Genomic DNA, 21,968 nt, shown 5'->3' on the forward strand with positions numbered 1-21,968 from the left:
TTAAGTTATTGAGTATATTGATCAGAATTAGAGCAATATTTTAATTCCTTCTCTTTTTTAGCGTATCCCATTTCAGTTCATATAGATTGTCATTCCCGGATGAATCCCAGGGGTAATATTAAAAACGCAAGATCATAGTCGGCGGAAGCTGGGGGGGGGGGGGCGGGGTTGGGGACAGGTTCCCCCTCCCCCTGAATTTTTAGTTGATAACCTTTTTTTTTTTGGTCTTTTTTTGGTCTTTTTTCTTTGCTTGTCAATTTTGTTTCCTGCGTCCCCCCTAAATTCCGGTCGACCCCCCCCCCTAAATTATTCCTGGTCCACCATAAAGCTTTGGTTGATAGCCTTCTTTTTCCCTTGTCAATTTTTTTTATCTGTGTCCATCAAAAAATTTCAGGTTGACCTCCCCCCCCCCCCCTCCTAAATTTGTGGGCGAAAGATGCCCGATTTTGAATCTTTTGGAGGCTGTCTTTTAGACATTTGCCACAATTCCCCCTTACTTCATTACACTATGATAGATGAGATGAAATCAAAACATTGTAGACTAGTACATAAACAAACCGCTACTACATTTCTTCTGTATGCTTTGAATTTGTTTTCCCTATGACAAATTCTCATCTGAATCTACTCCTAAATGTTTGCACTAGCTAACTCTTGTTCGGGGGGTTCCATCAATTTTGATATAAAGCGATATTCATCACACGAGCATCCTGTTGAGGATTACCAAAAAAAGGTACTTCAATTGCCAATCAAAATTTGGTATCAAGATGACGTCTTATCGGCTTTGAATTATGTTCAGTTGTTTTTACGCCCGACATTACCAGTAATTAAAAAAATATAACACGGAACGTAATTTTGGCGCACTTTTAACTCATTCTGGACCACTGTGCGGTGTAATGAAAATATGCTTTAGCTTTGAAACGGATTTTCATTTTTTTTCGATGAGAAGAAAATTGTATGCTTTGGAAATTTGTGTGTAAAAATGGGGGTCCTGTCCACGACACATACCCACTACGCATTATATACTGAGTGCCCCCCCCCCATGATGGATGCATTAAATTATCTGGAGATTGAAGAGCGCCATCACACATGTAAAATTAGTTAATCTGCTTTAAAATCATGCAATTGTCTTGAGTTTTTAACATCATATATTTTTTCATCCAACACGCTTTCAATGGTTTACTTTTATGTTCATAAATATAGCTGTTTCATACAGAATAAAAAAAATTCTTGTTGTTGCTAACCGTTTAAAAGGTTTCTCTTTCAATTCGTAACTCTACCAACGATATAAATTAGAGTCAAAGGGTCGAGATACCAGTTTTAGAAACATACCGGCAAATATTGACCGAATTTTTGGCGTATTCTCTCACATTTTTCAAGTATTTTTTCCCAGGATATGGTACAAAAAATAGAGTTGACTTGAGTCATCACAAAAGATTTTTTTGAAAAAAAAATGGTTAATTTACACATCACTATAATTTTACCAAACAAAATTTACATTTACCCTTTCAACTCAATATTGATGATTGTTTTTTACAGACCACTTATATAATAATTCCAGTCAAATCAAATTTTGCACCATATCCTTTAGAAAAATCATACTAAAAAGAAATAGAATACGCTTTGGAATTCGGTCGATTTGGCCCGAAACTGACTGCCATAAAATCTTTGATAGTGTATTGAGTTGCGCTGCATATTATTTATCATGCTGATTGACAAATGGAATGTCATTGGACTCGATTAAAATCCTCTATGGAGTACATGAGCATTTAATATATACTGCGGGTCTATATACATAGACCGTTTTCATTGTGTTTTATGTCTTTCAAAAGCGATGTAAAGTGGCTTCGAAGAAAATGCTGGTATCAAGATATAAGGGTATAACGCTCATTAGGCCTTGTACTTTGGCCCTGCTGGAATTTTAGTGGAGTTTGTCTACACTCGTGACACCGCGATCAGCTGTGTTCTTCACTCACTAGCTTGACGGATCTTGAAAGGCGAAGGTCATCCATAAGCCCTTATATACCCCCATCTTAATAGTTCAAGATGATTTGAACAAACAGATCTGGGAAGGCCTAAAATAGAAATTTGATGAATTAATTCCTTGATTGAAATGGTTTAATCAAAACTACAAATAACAGGTAAATAACTGAATTACATCCCCTTTACAGAGTGGTATGAAATTTTATAGTAAATATTACGTCTTCGGATACATCTTCTCTGAAAGTTAGTAAATATAAACAAGGTTTGGTGTAAAAATGTCACAGGTAAAACATGAACAAAATCCGTAGTAAAAATTAAATTCATTGAAATTTGCAGAGGGGGAAATGTCAAGGGCAAAAAATAAATGGTAAATGTAAAAAAGGGCAAGGATAACAAAAATTAAGACTTACACCCAATGCAATCAATATTCCATAGCAAAGCCCCCGCAAATATAACGGATTAAAATATCAAAGAAAAAAACAACAGAATTAATCCTAATTGATATTACAGGATTTTCTTTGAGCGATTTACCCGAAGGGGTCTATTTAAAAGGAGGAGGGATTTTTTTTTTCATCACAGGAAATAGGTCTGGTTTCCTACACCATATACCTTGTACACAAATGGCATGTAATAATTTTACACAATCCAAGATTACATGTACATGCTACAGCGTAGTTGAGACACTGTTGCAGGTATAAGAGAAAGCGCGAGCATGCGTAGTAAGTGCTACATTTTATCTACGAGGTTTGCCTGATACATGCATATCCCTTTAATATCAATCATGAACATCAATCGAAGTCATTTTGGCAAGTGTGATGAGGACCTATAATAGTAAGAAAAAAACGCACCCGCACACACACACACACAAATCAAATGGAATTAAAATCCCGGACAAGCAATGGTTACAAAATATGACAATATTTTTTTGTATCCTACTAATATCGTGTTCTGGCATGTTGTCATATTTGCCCATTTTGTTTTACAATAGGCCATATTAATTATACCCATCTCCGTTTCCTGCCAGATGAGAAACGAATTTCCGGCTGATCATGTATATATACTTTTTTTTAAATTAAGTCTTTGAATATATATATTCAAAGACTTAATTTAAAAAAAACATCAGAAAAGGTATATGTTTGCAAACTACCACAAAGTCAAAATGAAAAGCTCAACATCAGCTTAATGGTTTACATAGACCAACACTATACACTTCTTAAATGTTATTCACGTTGAAAACTAAGATCTACGGATATAAATATGCAATTAGTAACGTTTTCGTTGAATTGAACTTCTTGCAATAAGTTAAATCACAACATATGAGTAATTTTCCTTCAACTAATAAGCGATATCCATGGTTATGAAGATGCTTATAATGGTGATGCCGATTATGATGGTGATTGCACTCTAAAAAACGAAGAGCTAGTTTAGCTCTTAAACATGTTAAAGAGTGTGTATAGTGACTGCACTTCGGAGTGCTGATTTTCTCGTTCAAATTTAAACGAGAAAAATCAGCACTCTGAAGTGCAGTCACAATACACGCTCTTTAAAAGCGAAATTAGCTCTTCATTTTTTAGAGTGTATAATGAAATGATTACTCATTATGATATTGATGGCGTCGAGGGTGATGATATCATGATAAATACACTTTCGATGACATTTTGCTGTAATATAATTTTCATCACATTATGACGGTCATTCTTATTCTACTGATGAAGGCCGACATGTGGCAATAAATAGAAACATTATTTGAAGAGCTACGTCTCACGCATTATTATTCCTTATGCTTCATTGAATAGTTAGTACCTGCATGCACATTTTACCATGAGGGACAGCTTAGATCATGAATTTTGAATTGAATTTATTACAGAACGTCACCGGCAATTGCCAACATTTTGTTCAAAACAAGAAAATATATACATAAACAGATAAACAAAAACAAAATAGTATTTTTTGTCAAACAAAACAAAAACAAAATCAAAACAAAACATAACAAAGCAACTTATATATGAAAATATACATGTAGATTTGTAAATCTAATACCCCCAAATCGTAATGAAAATATATCTCGTAAAAAGAATAAATATAGCTACCAAAAACCTCTTTGGATTGAAGATGTGACGAGCAATTACAATTTTTCGATTGTTCGACGAGAGGGACGCTCGTTAAGATAATTCAAATGTTAAATAAGGCAATAACAACATTCATTATCTTTCCACAATGTTAATTAAAATACATATTAACCAAACAATTTCAAGCTATTGTCTCTTTGCTCCATTTTCAAGAACTATACATGCAAGTGAAATGACATCGGATAGGCGTATTAAGTGGTTTCAAATAGTACTTTCATCTTTGATACACTACACTGGTTAAAAAAAACGCCGAGGTGCACAAAATGCACCGTTATCAGTTTAACAACTCTTTTTGTTACGATTTTATAATGTGCTTGTTCTTCGACAAAACCTAACATGAACATAATGCATTTTATTATATTTCCCGATATCATTTCCAAAGTGTTTTTATTCTATGATAAAACCACTGGTCAATGACCATATTCATGTCTACTCATAGGTATATTGTACTATAACAACTATGTACACAATAAAATCACCTTGTCTATAAAATGAATAGTATTATGTACCCCCCCGCAAAACTATACTCCATATTCAGACAGGCAGCAATTGCCTCTCCCTCGAATACTGACCAATCAAAAGAGGTATATGACATCGGATCCCCCGCCTGAGTTGCACGTGAGAGATTAGTATATTTAAGCGGGTGAGATTTCATATAAAAAGATTTGGGCTTGGTGCAGGTTCTTTTTCATTTTCAGAAGAGGATTCTTCGCCTTTGCAACTTTTACCAACCACATACAGTAACAAAGTAAGTAATGCTTTAATATTAACATGCAAATTTATTTCAAATGCTTTCGTTAAATGTTTTATTCTCCGATTTGATAAAGGCCGTTAAAATAAAAGAAAAAGATAAATATTGAAAAATGAATCTAATGTCTTTGATATATTTTGCACGGAATTACTGAGCAATGTAGTAATGGATACCATTTATTTTGCACGGAATCACGGAACAATGTAAGAATGATTACCATCTTCACCAGAAAATCGAGACTGTATGTTGATAGAATTGTTAACTTTTTTCTGGAAATAGGAAAAATAAAAAGAGAAAAGAATGCAATATACATTTATTTTCATCAAGTTTTCAAAAATTATTGTTTGAAGACCCTTCTGGCTGCAGGGACAAAATCAGATATTTCCTTATCAAGATCACTTATACTGCTTTAAACATAAGTTGCTGACGTTTTTTTCTTCTTTTCATTCTTCTTTCCTTTTGCCTTAGTTTACTCTACTTACATTTTCTCTATCTTCATCTTTTTTAATGTAATTACTCTTTTGTATGTTCTCCCTCTGTTTTTTTTATCCTAAATCTCGTTTTGTTCGTTATTTATCCTTTTTACATTTCTACTTACTTTTCTTAATCCTGTGCTTCTTCTTTTAATTTCTTCGTCTTCTATTTCTTCTTCTTACTATTACTTTTTTTATAAGCTATTTTATCATCGTTTTTTTGCTTATTAAATTTCCATTTCCTTTATATTTTTTCATTTTATCCCTTGTTTCTTTGTTATTCTTTTCGTCTGCTTCTCCCTTTCTTTTCTTTTTTTCCCCTTTTTCATCGTAGGCCTTTTTCTTTTATTTCATTCTAACGTTATTATATAAAATACAATATCCTATTTATATGTTTTCATGCTTCCCCCCTCTAACAGCTTTTAACATGAATTTAATTGCCGTCTTTGTGCCACTTTTCTGCATGTTTACATCAGGTAAGTATATTTTGTAATGAATATGCTTCATATTGAATACTACTGGATGATTTAGTATGATCATTTGTGTTTAATAGCTCCATGGTATACTAAATAATAATATAGGATTTGTATAGCGCACGTATCCACCTTAGGTGCCCAAGGCGCTCCAATATTAACATGATCAGTTCTTTGAAAATTTATTAATTCGTGAAAAAAATGACCTTTGCAAATTATGGTTTTAATTGGAAAACAAAAGGATCCTTGTATTTAGAACGTAAATTTAATAGGCATCAATTGGGTGCTAATTATGATAAATTATGTAATACCCCATATTTAAGTCTCCATCTGTAGTTAGGTTAGCTTTGTAACCGCACAAGCAAACACTGCGAGTATGGTACATTCCTTTCCAAAGCGATACAACGTAGTCTGTTGTGCAAACCCTTTACTCGAGTTAAAGTTAAGGGGCCTGAATGCAAAGCCTAAGGTGTCTTGTTTACTCAATGCCCTCTCGCTCAGGCTTAGTCTTTCATGAAGACCCACCTGTTGATCAAAGTTTCGAGCATAGTCTGTACTTGAGGAATCCATGCAGCTGGTATGCCTGAACATGCTAAGTGTATTTGATAAGTACATATGTACCTCAATTAAAAAGGGCCTAGAAAACATCATAGGTTAATTCGTTAAAGTGCTGGTATGCACGTGGTTCAGTAACCGGAAATATAGATTATTTTATTGATTTTATTCATGTTTTCAATTTCTCTTAAGTTTACTTAATGACCCCTGATGTACTTTAAAATTTTGTTCCATCGATAATAATCTTGCAAATAACCGACAAATAACCGACGACAGTAAATAGCAGACAATGATTACTAAAACAATTTGTTTGGACAAAATACAGTAGATTTTCAACACGCACGATACTCGAAGCTTTATCAAAGTAAGAATTTATGATGATTAACGAGCTTGGGTGCTTCGTTTTCCATTTTTATTTGTTAATAATAATAATAGCTGTATTTAAAAAGCGCCTTTTGCCTGGGGATACAAAGCGCTGCTATTATTACCCCGGCTTTAGCTCGAGCTACCATCACCGGCGCTCAGTGCATGCAAAGAAATAATCCTGCCGGGTACCCATTCACCTCACCTGGGTCGAGTGCAGCACAGTGCGGATAAATTTCTTGTTGAATGAAAACACGCAATGGTTAGGATATGAACCCACGCTCCTCTGTTTGAAAGGCGAGAGTCAGAACCACTAGACCACGACGCGCCCGCTAATAATATTCAAGGCGTCAACTAGGAGCTATCATTTTCCACTACCCGAAGTTAATTTCTTTAATATTTCTGCCTCATTATTTCTTAATTCTTCAACTGGAATGACTTTGTTGAATGTGCAGTTTTACCTTTACTAGAGGCTTATTGCCAGGGCGTACCTAGGATTTTCCATGGGGGGGGGGGGAAAAACCGTCTGCCCAAAAATTTGACAAGCAAATAAAAAGGGGTCATCAACCACAAATAAAGGATTTCGTACCCCCAAAAAAATGACAAGAAAAAGAAAAAAATAATATAATATGTATACATATATAGGGCGTGTGAAGCTATACATGTACAACAGCTTTGGCAACTCTTTTATTTTTAAATATTGTGTAAAAAAATGGATGAAAAGAACAATGGTAGGCGTAGCTTAAATCAAGGTTCCCCAGAGCTATCTACCCTTTGGAAAAAATTGGTGATGCCGAAAAAATGTCTCTGCCGGGAATCGAACCCGGGTCCCCGGCTTTGAACGCCGGTACCTTAACCACTATATATATATATACATGTATGTATATGTGTGTGGGGGTGTATTAATACTGGGCTAGTTTTCTGGACATTGTCTTTTCTCCATATTTTATCCTTTATCAGATATATGACAAAATCAGTATTCTGGTGCATGGATGTCATAAATTTAGTCATATCTTTTAGTACCAAACATCCCGATATCCTGCTGACTAAATGTCAAGCATACAGTGATATTATTTAGACTATATTGGGTTATTGGTTTCACTCATCATCAATGACAACTTTCACAAATATGTTTTCATGTTACAATTAGGCCCTGCGTTTTAATTCTTCATTCTTTCTATGTTTTTCTTCTTTTTCTATTTTTCTTCTAAAATCCTTCACAGCTCCCCGTCTCACTTAGCAAGTGCATCAATATACGTCTATTTGCGGGATACCAGCAACTGTGTTAGGTGTACACCCCATGCACCTGCCACGGGGCCTTCCTATTGACAAGAAGGGTTCCCACTGCGAACTAAAAAATGATTTTAATTTGTGGAAGCGCCGTGGTGTAGCGGTTCTGACTCTCGCCTTGTGATCAGAGTGTCGTGTGTTTGAAATCCCACCATGACCTAGCGTCCTTTCGCAAGGCGTCAGTCCACAATGTGCCACTCTCCACCCAGGTGTTACATGGGTACCCGGTAGGATGCGAAAGCCTATGTAGTATGCCTAGCAATTAAGTCTTGAAACTCTTGTTAGAATGCTGCCCAGGGAGTGGAGAAGGTGCATACATTGTATGCGGGCATGCAAGGATCCGATGACCGGAGTAATAATATACCTGTAAAGCGCTTAGAGACATCGTTCCGACGTGTTAGGTGCTAAATAAATGCGGAATAATGTAAATAATAATACTTCTGAAAAGATGGGCAGGAACTAAGAAAGATATGAAAGAGAAAAGACAATGTTCAGAATACCGATTTGTGACAATCATAGCGATGTCATATCTCGGAGAGAAATTACAGAATTTATGACAGTGTTCCAGAATACCACACCTGGATATTATATCCGTCAGGCAGGATGAAAGTTTCCGTGTAAAATTACCAAATTTATGTGTAAACATAGATTTTTATTTCATATCTTTCACAATTATCATAACTCTTTTGTGACATTCCGTTTTCAAGGATTTGCAGGACTAAAATAAGGATGTTGACTCTTGCATATGGCGTTTTAATTTGATGACGGCTCATAAAAAACATATAAAATACAAATAGTGTATTTTGATTTCGCATGGCAGCTATAATAAACCGAGGAGATGTCACTCTAGCATCTCCTTGAAAGAACCATGTCATTTTGCCATTTGCATAAATTCGACTGATCAAACTCCCTCTATACAAAAGGAAAAATTGAATAGCCCCATCTTACGTTGAGATTGCAATATGCTATTTAAAAAAAAAAAGTTCACACCTAGTTACCATTAATGCATATATCATTTCCATTTATTTGAAGGCAGGATAAAAGAGCATTGTAGATTAAATGCCTTGCTCACGGGCATAGCTGCCGCGGCCGGGATCGAACCCCGGACTTGTTCATGTACATGTATAGCTAGGCGCCTTAGACCACCCGGCCACGGCACTATTAAAGTATAACCTATTTACACTATAAGTCGATAATATTATATCTAATAGACGGGTTAATATACGACCACAAATAACCTTACCCGGAACAGATTGCAACAAATGGTTTTCAACGTTTGTTTGGTACTATTCGACCCCCTGAATAATATACATGTATTAAAAATATACGATTTACCAAAATCCGCATCCGGGAAAGTGGGTATTTACAAGATGGAGTCCAAGATGGCCGCCATTCACTGAACATGGATGTTACTCACTTAAAAAAATATTGGGTTTTCATGAGTTTGTGTAACAAATCACAAACAATCAGAAACAGTTGAAAAACCGTTTGTTGCAATCTGTTTCTGTTACAGTTCGTAATTCCGAAGGTTCTTTATTCCGTAGGTTCGTAATTCCGAAACACGTAAATTGTCTATACCTCGATGTTCGTTAATCCGAAAACGTAAAAAGGTTCGTTAATCCGAAAATTTGTGACGTTATTCCGAAAGTTCGATAATCCGAAAACGAAATAAGGTTCGTTAATCCGAAAACGAAATAAGGTTCGTTCTTCCGAAGATTCGTTAGTCCGAAAACGAAATAAGGTTCGTTAATCGTTACGTTTTCGGAGTAACGAACGTTCAGATTTACGAACATCATTTCGTTTTCAGATTAACGAACCTTTGGAACTATGAACCTCACATTGTTTTCCGACCAACAAACCTTCGGAATATCCGAACCTTCAGAATAACGAAGCTTCGGAATTACGAATGTATGCGATCTGTTTCTATCAGGGTCAAACCATAATTATCTTGACCGGTCTATAAAAGCGGTGAATGACTGAGAGTTCGTAGTTTATTTGCAGTCATGCATCGATCCTCTAGTTATATCAAATTCGCTTAAATGAAATTGGTGATGATTTAAAGTTGTTTACTTTTAAACCAACATTCGTAATAACATAATGTAAAATCGCCATGGTTATAAATAAAGTCTCACCAATTTCGCTCACCACATTAATCAACAACGTAAAAAAAACTGGTGAAGTTACACACGCCAGTTGACCCACTTGATGATTATCATGGGTCATATCACATATGTAATTTGTCGTTGTGTCCTAGGGCATATTTTCATATGACATGACACAATAGCTTGCGCTTTAATATCTTCATCTTATTGATATATCTGTCTCTATTCTGAACGTTCAATTGTATACATTTGTCTTATTCATTATGAATAATGGTGATGTATTGTATTGTTTCATTATTAATGATTTACTGTCTTTTGATGGACGTTACATTGTATCTGATATTTTATGACATATGAAAATAAACCAAACTGAACTGAAGATGAATAATAATATCAATAATAATAATCAGCATTATTGTTATTATAATTAGCTTTATCATTATCTTTATCATTATTATTATTATAATCATCATTATCATTATTATTAGTAGTAATTCATCACTTTATTAACATTCAAATCATTCACACAAAGGAATAAAATATATACAAACATAGAAGAAAGGAGCGCCCAGGACATATCTCAGTAACAGAACAAGCAGGGCATACATAAATAACATAGATTGTATTAACATAATAGCATATACAATACATTACTATAATTATTTGATTCTTTTTTAAACAGGAGAGGCGATAACATGCATTATGTGCAGTGACATCACGACTACAAACAACGCAGCCTTAAACCTGACTGATCTCCCACCAGGGACGTGTGAAAAACCACAGGAGTCAGATTGTACTCCCGATGCCAAAGGTTGCATGACCATGGACTATAAAATCACCCTGATGCACAAAACTGGTAAGCAAGAAATAGGAAAAGTAAAACACTGATAACGGCTTATTATAAACACTCGCGTCGCGTTCGAAATCACTCGGGTTTTGGATTTTTTGCGATTTTTTTATATTTTGGTGCGATTTAAGCCCTGATAACCATACCCTGACTCTTAATTTCATCAACTTAGCCACACGCACAAACCCGTATCTTTCCTTCAGCAAGAGTTACACACACACAACAAAATTTCCACAATAAAGTCGAACCAATACTACCCAAATATGGCCTGATTCGGATGAATTTGTTGGATTCGGAGCCTACTCGTCTCTGATTCAGAAAACTCCCCGAATCAGAGACGAATGCACGTACATGTTGGTCGGGATTAAATCCCGAATCAGAGCAGAATCGCCAAGAATGGAACCAAATCAATTTTTGCCATCCTGAACAAAGCCAAATGCCAACCCCCAAAAGAGACTCTACATGTAGCCAAAGGTGGCAAAAATCGAGCCGCATGTTGACCGAATGCTCCGATTACAGCCGAATAACTACCCGAATCGGAAAGAATATTGCTGAATGCGCCGATTACGCCACCGAATTCCACAAAATTAAAAGCGACCAGATTGGTCCGAATTGTACCCAAATCGACTTATTCGGCTGCTACTCAGCTGACATTCGATAATTTTCTGGCTTTTCGGCCCACTCGCCTCTATTCTGCTCTGTATTTAGGTCACAATTGAAAAAGCAATTTTTGTTTGTGCTAGTCTTTGCGTGGAGACACACTGTTGATCAAAATTTCACTCAGGGTCTGTGCCTGCAGACTAACCAAGACCAAGGATGAGCAATAATGAAAAGCCTGTCACGATTGGGAAATACATGTAAAATTTATATTCTATAACCTGAGAATATGATATGTCATTAATAGAAGGTAAAACCTTTGGTCTGTTATCATTATAGAACCTAGTCATTATAATGATTGATTTGCTAATTGATCACTTGAGGCGTAACGGGTATAATATTGACGCATTTTAATTTTTTTTTCTTAATTTACAGAAGGTAAAATCGTCATGACAAGCATTGAGCGAGGATGCGCACCCCCTAACTACAATTACTTGATCCCCGACGGGGACGCATGTCTCAACGAAACTTCAACGGGCGTAATCGCGGCAGCTCTGCCTGATCCGTCCACTGTGCTTCCTCCTCATCTTGGGGCGACCTATGATAGTCATCAACTAAGCTTGTGCGTGTGCGACAGCCAAGATCTGTGTACACCACCAGAACCGGCCAGTCCCACGAATCAAACGGTTCCAAACGCCGAACCGACTCCAGGTAAGATCCCGTAGGAATGTGTAGACGCGTCTTGAACTACCATAACAAGGTATATATATATATATATATATATATATCAATAGCTTTGATCCAGCTGAGGCATGATGGCTTGGCATTGTTCAAAACCCACCTTCACCCGACAAAGGTAATTGGTATAGTTTCGAAAATCTGTCTTTCTGACGGTCAATCGGATCTCGGTCGGCCTAGCCACTAGCCCGTCTCTGTGGTCTAGTGGTTAAGGCACCGGCGTTCAAAGCTGGGGGCCCGGGTTCGATTCCCGGCGGAGACATTTTTTCGGCATAACCAATTTTTCCAAAGGGTAGATAGCTCTGGGGAACCTTGATTTAAGCTACGTCTACCATTGTTCTCTTCATCCATTTCTTTACAATATTTAAATAAAAGAGTTGCCAAAGCTGTTGTACATGTATAGCTTCACACATTTGTATACTTTCTCACATACGTGTACTGTTTTGAAGCAATAGCTTTGATCCAGCTGAGGCATGACGGCTTGGCATTGTTCAAAACCCACCTTCACCCGACAAAGGTAATTGGTATAGTGTCGAAAATCTGTCTTTCTGACGGTCAATCGGATCTCGGTCGGCCTAGCCACTAGCCCGTCTCTGTGGTCTAGTGGTTAAGGCACCGGCGTTCAAAGCTGGGGGCCCGGGTTCGATTCCCGGCGGAGACATTTTTTCGGCATAACCAATTTTTCCAAAGGGTAGATAGCTCTGGGGAACCTTGATATAAGCTACGTCTACCATTGTTCTCTTCATCCATTTCTTTACTATATATATATATATATATATATATAAATATATAGTGTGTAACAATAAATAATACTACCATAGTAATTTTCATTATTATTGTTATCATATATATATATATATATTGTTATAATTAATATTATTTTTAGGCCTATTATTGTTGTTGTTATTGGATTAGTTTTATTATTATTGTTATTATTATTTATATTATTGTTTTAAGGGATTGGATCACATGTCATCTGTCTCTCATTTAGGAAGACAGCACATTACATCGTATAACATATACGATTTTTTTCTCACGGCAAGAGTAATAAGATGAATATCAAGTTATATATGCTGTTAATTAGCGTCATTGATCGCGCAGTCACGATGTCACGCACATACATGCGCACACACGCTCACGCACATCCACCACATGCGTTACATTAATGAGTAGGTCATCAACTTAAAAATCAGAGAGTACGGAGTACATATTGAAGGAAAATGATTATAAACTTAAAAAAAGTAAGTTTTTGATACCTTTTGAACATGGATAAGGAATTTTAAAAGCATTCCTTCTAAAAATGACTGGCAAATGTTAGTACTTAATACCACTGATATCCGTAAACTGGGTGGAGCTTGTACGCTTGCAAGCAATTCCTCAACTTACACACGCACGCATGACGTTTGAGGTGTAGAAAAAGTACTCCACGACACAATAAACAGTTTATGGGACCATACCAACGGGTAAATACGCAAAAAAAGTTTGAAACTTTGTGTGCACTTGACCATTTAGAGTAACCTTTGGTGTTTCCGATGATCTTAAATTAGCGCGCGGAAGCTCTTTACCCCTACTGATATTGATGCTTGATACTTGATTCCATTTCCAACCAAAAATATAGAGGGAGAATCAGGGTATATTTGGAAGTATCAGTATTTAATAAGTTTTGTTTCTAATATGTTATTTGGTTGTTGTTCTTTATATTCCGCAGACATGGCAGGTACGATAACTACTGTTGCATCCGATGTCACCACGTTGTCCGACTCACCTGGCTGTGATGAAGAAGTAGATTCTGCAGCAAAAGTGCTTATTGCAAGTTCCGTACTCGTTGTTGGTTCTCTTCTTAACGTCTTGTTATCCATATAATATAATACGCATGAATCGAATGATGTTACTTGTATGCACTCTAAAAAAAGGATTGGTCATAATGACCAATCTGTTGGTTAATATGTGTCCGACCGATAAAATTGGTCAATATCAACCAAAATTTTGGTCGATTTGAACAAATAATTTGGTTGCTTTTGACCAATTTTATCGGTCGGACACATATTAACCAACAGATTGGTCATTTTGACCAATCCTTTTTAAGAGTGTGGCATGTTTTAATACTGCTACCACGTCACACTCTCGGAAGCGACTCCGGATCGACAAAACATACTACATTACCTCCAAAGCCATATACTATCGGTTGGTGTGGAGTCAGTGTACGTGATGTGACTGTGACGTTAGACCCGTGACTAGTAACACTTGATGACGTCACACTTTGCAGATGACTTTTGCCGAAAACAAAATGATGCATAAATATATTAAAAAACAACAACAAATGAAGAGTAATTGGATGATGAGGGTTGGTTGGTGAAATGGAATTTTATTTTATTTAGTGACTGGTCTAATTGGTTTTGGAAAGCTCTGTATAAAGCGTGTTTAAAAAAGGTGGTCCAACCTTTGAGGGATTACATTAAGAAACAATTCAAATTTACCAAACAATGAAAGAGCAAGTTCTCAGATTTATATTGCAACCCTATACTTGTATCTCTTTCACCACTTGTGACTCATATTATTGATTTGAAGAAATCAGGTACGAATTGAACATATTTTTGATATATATTTTTACAAACTTTTGGTAACTACACCGAGATTAAATATTCAAAGATGCATCAGGCATGTCAGGTGAGGGATTTCATGTTTTATTCACATGATTAATCGGAATAGCTCTACTTTAGGCTTCAATATAGGGCTGAAGAAGTCGTAGTTTTTTTCAATGATCAGCTTCCCTTCACTTCAGCCATTTCAACAAATTTGGAATAAACATCTGTAATTATGGTCAGTAATATTTTTTTCAGTTATGCATGATGTCCGTGATACAAGTTGGGTATTAATAAAACAACGAGGATTTGCTCTTTCTTGTTATTTTTAATCTAGACTGAACCGACGAATCGACCCGGAGTCGTTTTGATAGGATTGACTGTCGTATATTTTATAATTTCTTTTGGTGTGTATATATAATCATTGAAAATAATGCATTCTGTGAGGACAGAGAGGGGGAAGGGGGGAACACTATGAGGCGCGGGGGGGTTAACACTCTGTTTTGTCCACATAGTATTAACATGATTAAGAAGTCCAGCTTAGATTTGGCAGTGTCTATATTATTCTGTTCTAATGGGAAGTAAGATAATTCAGAAATATTTTTGCAATAGCATTATAAATCAATTTGGTTAGTGACCTCTATTGAAGATCACCTTTTAAAAATTGATTATTCAAAATCAAACTTTAACTTGAATCATTTTTTTTCTTCTTAGAGGTTTAAATCTAATTCAGGTGCTCGTCCGGTCACTTGCCACAGCTTGTGTTGATTTATTTCCAAACTATGTAATGTGTATAACAGTAATTTAGAGTATTCAAATTGTATATTACAGTGACTTTATATGTACAGTCTACATTTTTTTAATTAACCCAATATAATAACATTAGCTGCATTATTTATAACTATACGGACGGAGGTCTTATTAATGTATGTATGGACAACCTTTACCTCTTTCATGTAAGATATCATAATTTTCAGTAAGAATTCGCGCAGACATACTGTAATCTCGGTGCTGAATTATTGTTTAAAATATGAATTTCAGCCAAAAAAGTAAAAAAGAGTGTAAAATAGATAAGTGCTTTATAAACACACACGTCTTTAAATATAATAAAGACATGATAACAACATTATTAGTCCAGGTATGGATCTTCATTCTTGTCATAGTCTTTTATATGATGGATGCATAATAAATGTGTGGATACAAAATTATCGCACTAAGTTCGGACTAGGGTAAGTTGAGCCAAACAGCATGGGGCAAGTTGAGCCATGGTAATTCCTATGGTAATGTATCTTAAAAAACAAACCATAAAAATCGATTGAAATGCTGGCTGAAAGGAGCAAATTTACATGACTGCTCTTTTCCTTTTAAAGGATGTTAGTATTTATAGAGAATTAGCAAGTGAAAAGACTTTAAAAAAAAAATTGACATGCCGGTTCTCCCCTCATACATTTTGTACATAGTTTTTGTGGCTCAACTTACCCCAGAAGGTGGCTCAAACTTACCCCATATATGGGGCAAGTTGAGCCATTTGACATCGTTTTTTTCAAAGGTCACGATGACTTTCAGTGTGGGGATAGAAAGTTATATATAGGTGGAAAATATTTCAGAATTAAATTTCAAGGCAAGGTACTTATTTCGACAAGATTATTAATCATATCAATTCTAACATGCAAAAAGCAAAAACTGTCACAACTTACCCCGCCTTCCCCTAAGTAAAAACTGAGGATTACAGTTATGAAAGATATAATCAAAGCTCTTACATCATTCTGTGGTTTCCTTTGATTTTTTTTACAATGATTTACATGAAAATATACATGGATATGGATTATGGATAACAAAATATAACTTAACTTAAACGGTAATCGTTGATGGGAGCCCCCATCATCCTATCTGGTCTGACATGCCCTACTCGGCCCTGGTGGTCGTTCCAGTGGTTTATTGCCATTTCGTCCACTGCCATTTTGTCCAATACCCACATGGTCTAATGTCATTTCGTCTACCATCAGTTGGTCCACTATCCACATGGTCCAATTACCATTTCGTCCAATCACCATTTCGTCTAATAGCCATTTCGTCTAATAGCCATTTCGTCTATTATCATTTGGTCTAATAGCCATTTGGTCTAATGGTATTTTTTTGCCAATTGGTCCAATAGCCACTTTGTCCACTATCATTACGTCTATTCCCATTTGGTCTAATAGCCAAATGGTCTAAAGGCAAATGGTCTAATAACCACTTGGTCTACTTTCATTTCGTCCATGTTCCATTTGGTCTAACTGCATTTGGTCTACTATCACTTGGTCTAAACTCATTTCGTCTAACAATCATTTGGTCTAATTGCCATTTGGTCTAATAGCCAATATGTCCAATTGCCATTTTGGCTAATCACCATTTCGTCTAATATTCATTTCGTCTAATACGCATACTGGTCTACTATGCTGCACTAGCGCCCTCTACGACCCGAGTCGACTTTATTCGCGATTGTGGGCCTAATTAATTACCAATTCTCTTCGACTTCTTGATTTATTTTATCACTGTCAAGGGCGCCGGAAGCGGGGGGGGGGGGCAGGGGGGGCACTTGCCCCCCAAAGAAAATTTTTGGGGGGCAAAACGAGATTTTGCCCCCCCAATGTGCCCCCCTAAAAGTAGAAAAATGATATTATTTAAGGACAAAAGTAAACGATGAAGGCACTTTTCTGCCTAAGAATTGTAATTTCTTTTGTCAAAAGTGAAAAAATTTCGCCCCTGACGGGGCAATTACACATCTTAATAAGCCTTGCGTCTTTTGACGAACATGTCCCTCTGTGAAACATACCTTTGATAAGCCCCGTTTCCATCTTATTACAGTGTGATAACGTCCACAGAGAACAAGACCGCTAGAAGACTTTTGAAAGACCATGAATTTTGGTTGATCTTTCAGAGGTCTCTCAATGAACCTACAATGGTCTTTGAGGTCTTACACGAGTCCTGACCAATCTTTCAGTGGTCTTCGTGGTCTTCATGGGCTCCAAAACTTTTTGAAACGGTTCAAAACAGTCTTACAACGGTCTTACAGGAAAATTGTCTTTCAGCAGTCTTTCAGCGGTCTTTCGATGAACTTTCAAAGGTCTTCATAGTCTTTCAATGATCTTTCGGCAGTCTCTCAAGATTTTTGCGGAGATCACTGTAAGACCCATGAGAGATTATTGAAAGATCATTGAAAGACCATTGAAAGACCAGGCAAAGTCCATGGAAAGAATTCTGAAAGATCACTTATTGCATAAAAATAATATCTCTGAAAAACCATTGAAAGATCTCGAGAGGACTAGTCTAAGACCAGTACGACAAGAAATATCCATCAGTCTTTCAGAGTTCTTTGAGGGGTCTTTCTGAGCCATTCCACAGAGATGACAAATTTCATTGATCTTGAAAACCGCTGTAAGACCTCACCAATTTTAAGTCTTTCAGTGGTCTTTCAGTGGTCTCCGTTCTGTGGAATGGGGGCCTATTAATGAATACATTTCAGACTAAAAAATTTGCATGCTGGCTGTGTCGGCTAACAAACGCGCGGTCGCCCAGAAACGCTCAGACCGGGGTGGTGTTTCATCAATATTTTCGTCCGACAAGTTCTGACAACTGTCTGACATGATCTGACAACTTTCCTGTATTCTGATTGGTTGAGAAGCATTGTTACCATAGTAACTGTCGGATAAAACAGGACTTGTCAGATAAAACGTCCTACAAGTCCTTTCATGAAACGTTCCCCGGACCCGATATCACCAACGCGCGTGAACGCTAGTTACCCGAGCAATATATGGAATCTGAAAATAGCTGTAAAACCGAAAAATTTAAAGAGTTGAGGATTGAGGATTGAGTAGTTGCTTATTGGATAAATGAGGAGATGCTAGCTTGAGTCGGCGAATGGAGTGCAGAGCAGGAGTACTCATCTATCAACTAATCAAGCCTCTTCTTCAACCTTTTCTGGTTTACTGTCTTTATCAGGACTACGCTCGTTTGAACAAAAAATTACTCGACTATCAACTGTCTACTATCAATTTCATTTCTTCCTCTATCCACTTTTTTTCGAAAACTCCACATGGTGTACCGTCAACCACATCCGCTGTTGGAATGTAATTGTTTTCTTCTAAATAATGTTACATAATGTACATTATGAACTGCCGTAGTTTGTTAGTTCATGATTATTTACAAATGAATATTTCCTGGAATTTGATATTCATCATTTCCTAGTTATGGTCACATTTTCCCCAGAAAATATGTAAATAAAAAAGAAGATTTTGAAGGGGCCATCCAAAAGTGCTTCCCAGCCATACAAAACATGCCAAAGGAAACACATAAATCGAGTAATGTTTTTAATTTTCAGAAAAGTTTTAAATTGTTGGACAATAATTAAGCAGGTCATATTTCTTTTTCCTCCAGTTACAAAATATGAAACGTTTTGCATATGCATGGATAATCAGGGACTCTCTCCAATGCTGAGGTCAGAAATGATTTAAATAGAATGGGGATTTAAGCGCTTATCGTCGTCTGCCACGTCAGAACAGTATGACATTTTGAATTTAAAAATACATTTATTAGAATGTATTTTGGTTCTGTTGTTACGCTTCTTCTGCTTAATACACTCCTTGAAACTTATGATATTTTTGCTCTCTCGCGTCGTCCGTGTATGTAAATGTACATAAATTAATATTTCTGAAAGGATATTGCATGAAAAATGTAATTTCTGGTATTTTGAGTCAATATAAGCGTATTACGTAATTTAATTGATCAGACACGAAAACCACATTCCGAATTAAGCGATCGTTTTGCGCGTAGATTTCGTAGGTTCTCATAAACTCTGAGTATAGTCTTTCGTAGTGAATTCTATGTTTAATTCTCAAGAAGTTTATTTTTGAATTCTCTTAGAAACGTAACTTTTAAACTCCATTTTTACACAAAGTCCTTACCGTGGGGGGGGGGTCCCACGCCCTCTCCGCTCGATCGCTTCGGTATCTCACGCTGTAAAAAATATTGTGCCCCCTTCGGGATTTTGCCCCCCCAAAACTGAAAGTGTTCCGGCGCGCCTGATCACTGTTGACTAGTGTTGTTCGTCATTGATTACTTTGCATTATGGAAGTGTTTTCCACCCAAAGGGGGAAGCAATGTGTGTCTTATCGAGGTTATACATACACGATACGGGCGAGGAAAAACGGAATGGTATGCTGGCGATGGCGAAAGGGGGCGCCAAAAAGGGGAAGGAAAGAGAGGAAAAGAAAAGGGAGAGAAAAAAAAGAGGGAAAGAAGAAGAGAAAGAGAAAAAAATGGGGAAGAAAGAGAGAAGGAAAAAAGGAAGAGGGAAGAGGGAGAAAGAAAAGGAAAGGGAAACATCTCATGCTTCGCGCTCGCATTAATAATTTATTGAGATATGTATCCTGTACATAATAACAAAAGAAAAATGATTAAAATCTCCCATTTTTGAGATCTGAAAATAGAGAAACAGCTTCAGCACTTGCTGCGCGCTCACATTTTTATTTATGATACATCCATCTCTTCTTGAATTCCTTCAAACATTCCTTAATCTGTTACTTCTTTATGTCAATTAACCAACATTTTCGGCAATAATTGCAGTAATTGTTCATTTTAAGATAATTATGTATCCTGTATTACAGGGAGTGTTCAAAGTGTCCTGAAATATCATTTTTTTTAACTCGCCGTGCACATGTTTGTATATTCATTTCTAAACTGGATATATAGTGACGTGGATTGTCAATGTCTAATTCCTTCCTTCAGCTTTTTCTCGTCTCATTCCCCGTTTTCTTTTCCCTCCTTCCCTTTTTCTCCCCCACCCTTTTCTCTTTTTTTGGGTCCATCAATAAGGAGGGGCGGACGCTTTGCCCTCCTCGAAATGCCTATGTATCCACTTTATGAATGCTTACAAACAGTCCTTAAAACGTCATTTTTCATGTCAGAATATCACAAATTTCGACCCGCGCTCGCATTGTTTATTTAGATGTGTAATATGTACAAATTTACAAAAAGTGATTAAAGTGCCCCGTTTTGAGGTCTGAATATAGGAAAATTTCAGCTCGCACTGTGATGTTGCATTTACAAAAGTAAAATATGTATCTTCAAGAATTCCTAAACGCAGTCCTTAAAACGCCCCTCTTTCATGTCAGTATATGGAAAATTCTCAGCTCGCGCTGCGCGCTTGCAATCCTCGCATTAGTTATTAATCTTGAGAAATGTTCAGGATTTCAAACAGTGTCAAGACTTACGATTTTATGTGTAAAATAATAGTGGGCCTACATGAAATAAAATGTTTATATAAAAAAAAAGATCAGCTCGCGCAAGCAAAAAAAAAACAAGGAAAAAAACCCTCTTCGATCCGCAGACAGGGGAATATATAAATGAATGAACATTTTCGAGCAACTGCCCCCCCCTGCCCCCATTAGCAAAACCTATAGATCCGCAAAAGGGATGTGTTATAATTATACCCGGCAGGCCTATGTACTCGCGACCAAAAATCTACTCTAGTGATTTCAATACCCCCCCTTCCTGGTAACTCCTGGATCCGCGCCTACGTAGTAGTAATTATTTTAATTAAGTATATTTTTTCTATTATGATTATCCTTATTATTATGATTTTTGTTAATATTAGTAATATGATCATCAAAATTATTATTAGTAGTAGTATTATTGTGAATTTTATTATTATTATTATTATTTATAAGTATCATTATGATGATTATCATTCTTATTATTATATCCATTAATTGCTACAACATGAGTATATCACAAACATAATACTCATCGTTATTGTCAATACTACTAGGCCTACATTTATTTTAGGCGCAGGCGGGCTTCTAGCGACGGGAAACGAACAAAAAGGGAGAGGATAGTACAGGGAAAGAAGAAAGGACAGATCGGGAAGAGCTCTTTTTGGGGGGGGTGGGGGGTATTGAAGTAATTTCGCTCCCCTCCTGGGATAACGCAAATTATTTGTATTAGACGAAATGGCTATTGGACCTAATGGCTATTAGACTAAATGGCTATTGGACGATTTGGGAATTGGACGAAAAGGTTAGTAGACGATTTGGTTGGTAGACGAACTG

At 36.5% G+C, this 21,968-nt stretch overlaps 1 protein-coding gene across 1 annotated transcript; it reads left to right on the forward strand.

Moving 5' to 3' along the window:
- Nucleotides 1-4,753: 4,753 nt before the first annotated feature.
- LOC121419797 lies at nt 4,754-15,339 on the forward strand. The gene is made up of 6 exons (XM_041614258.1): nt 4,754-4,852; nt 5,748-5,809; nt 10,799-10,972; nt 11,996-12,271; nt 14,007-14,197; nt 14,371-15,339. Exons 2-5 carry the CDS (start codon nt 5,761-5,763, stop codon nt 14,159-14,161), a joined length of 654 nt encoding a protein of 217 aa, XP_041470192.1. The 5' UTR covers nt 4,754-4,852; nt 5,748-5,760; the 3' UTR covers nt 14,162-14,197; nt 14,371-15,339.
- Nucleotides 15,340-21,968: the final 6,629 nt, after the last annotated feature.

This window comes from Lytechinus variegatus, chromosome 8, assembly GCF_018143015.1.
Source record: "Lytechinus variegatus isolate NC3 chromosome 8, Lvar_3.0, whole genome shotgun sequence".
NCBI lineage: Eukaryota > Metazoa > Echinodermata > Echinoidea > Temnopleuroida > Toxopneustidae > Lytechinus > Lytechinus variegatus.

Coding starts and splice junctions, on each gene's coding strand:
- LOC121419797 (XM_041614258.1), top strand. CDS start 5,761: ATGAATTTAATTGCCGTCTTTGTGCCACTTTTCTGCATGTTTACATCA. Junction 5,810..10,798: donor TTTCTGCATGTTTACATCAG/GTAAGTATATTT, acceptor TTTTTTAAACAG/GAGAGGCGATAACATGCATT. Junction 10,973..11,995: donor CACCCTGATGCACAAAACTG/GTAAGCAAGAAA, acceptor CTTAATTTACAG/AAGGTAAAATCGTCATGACA.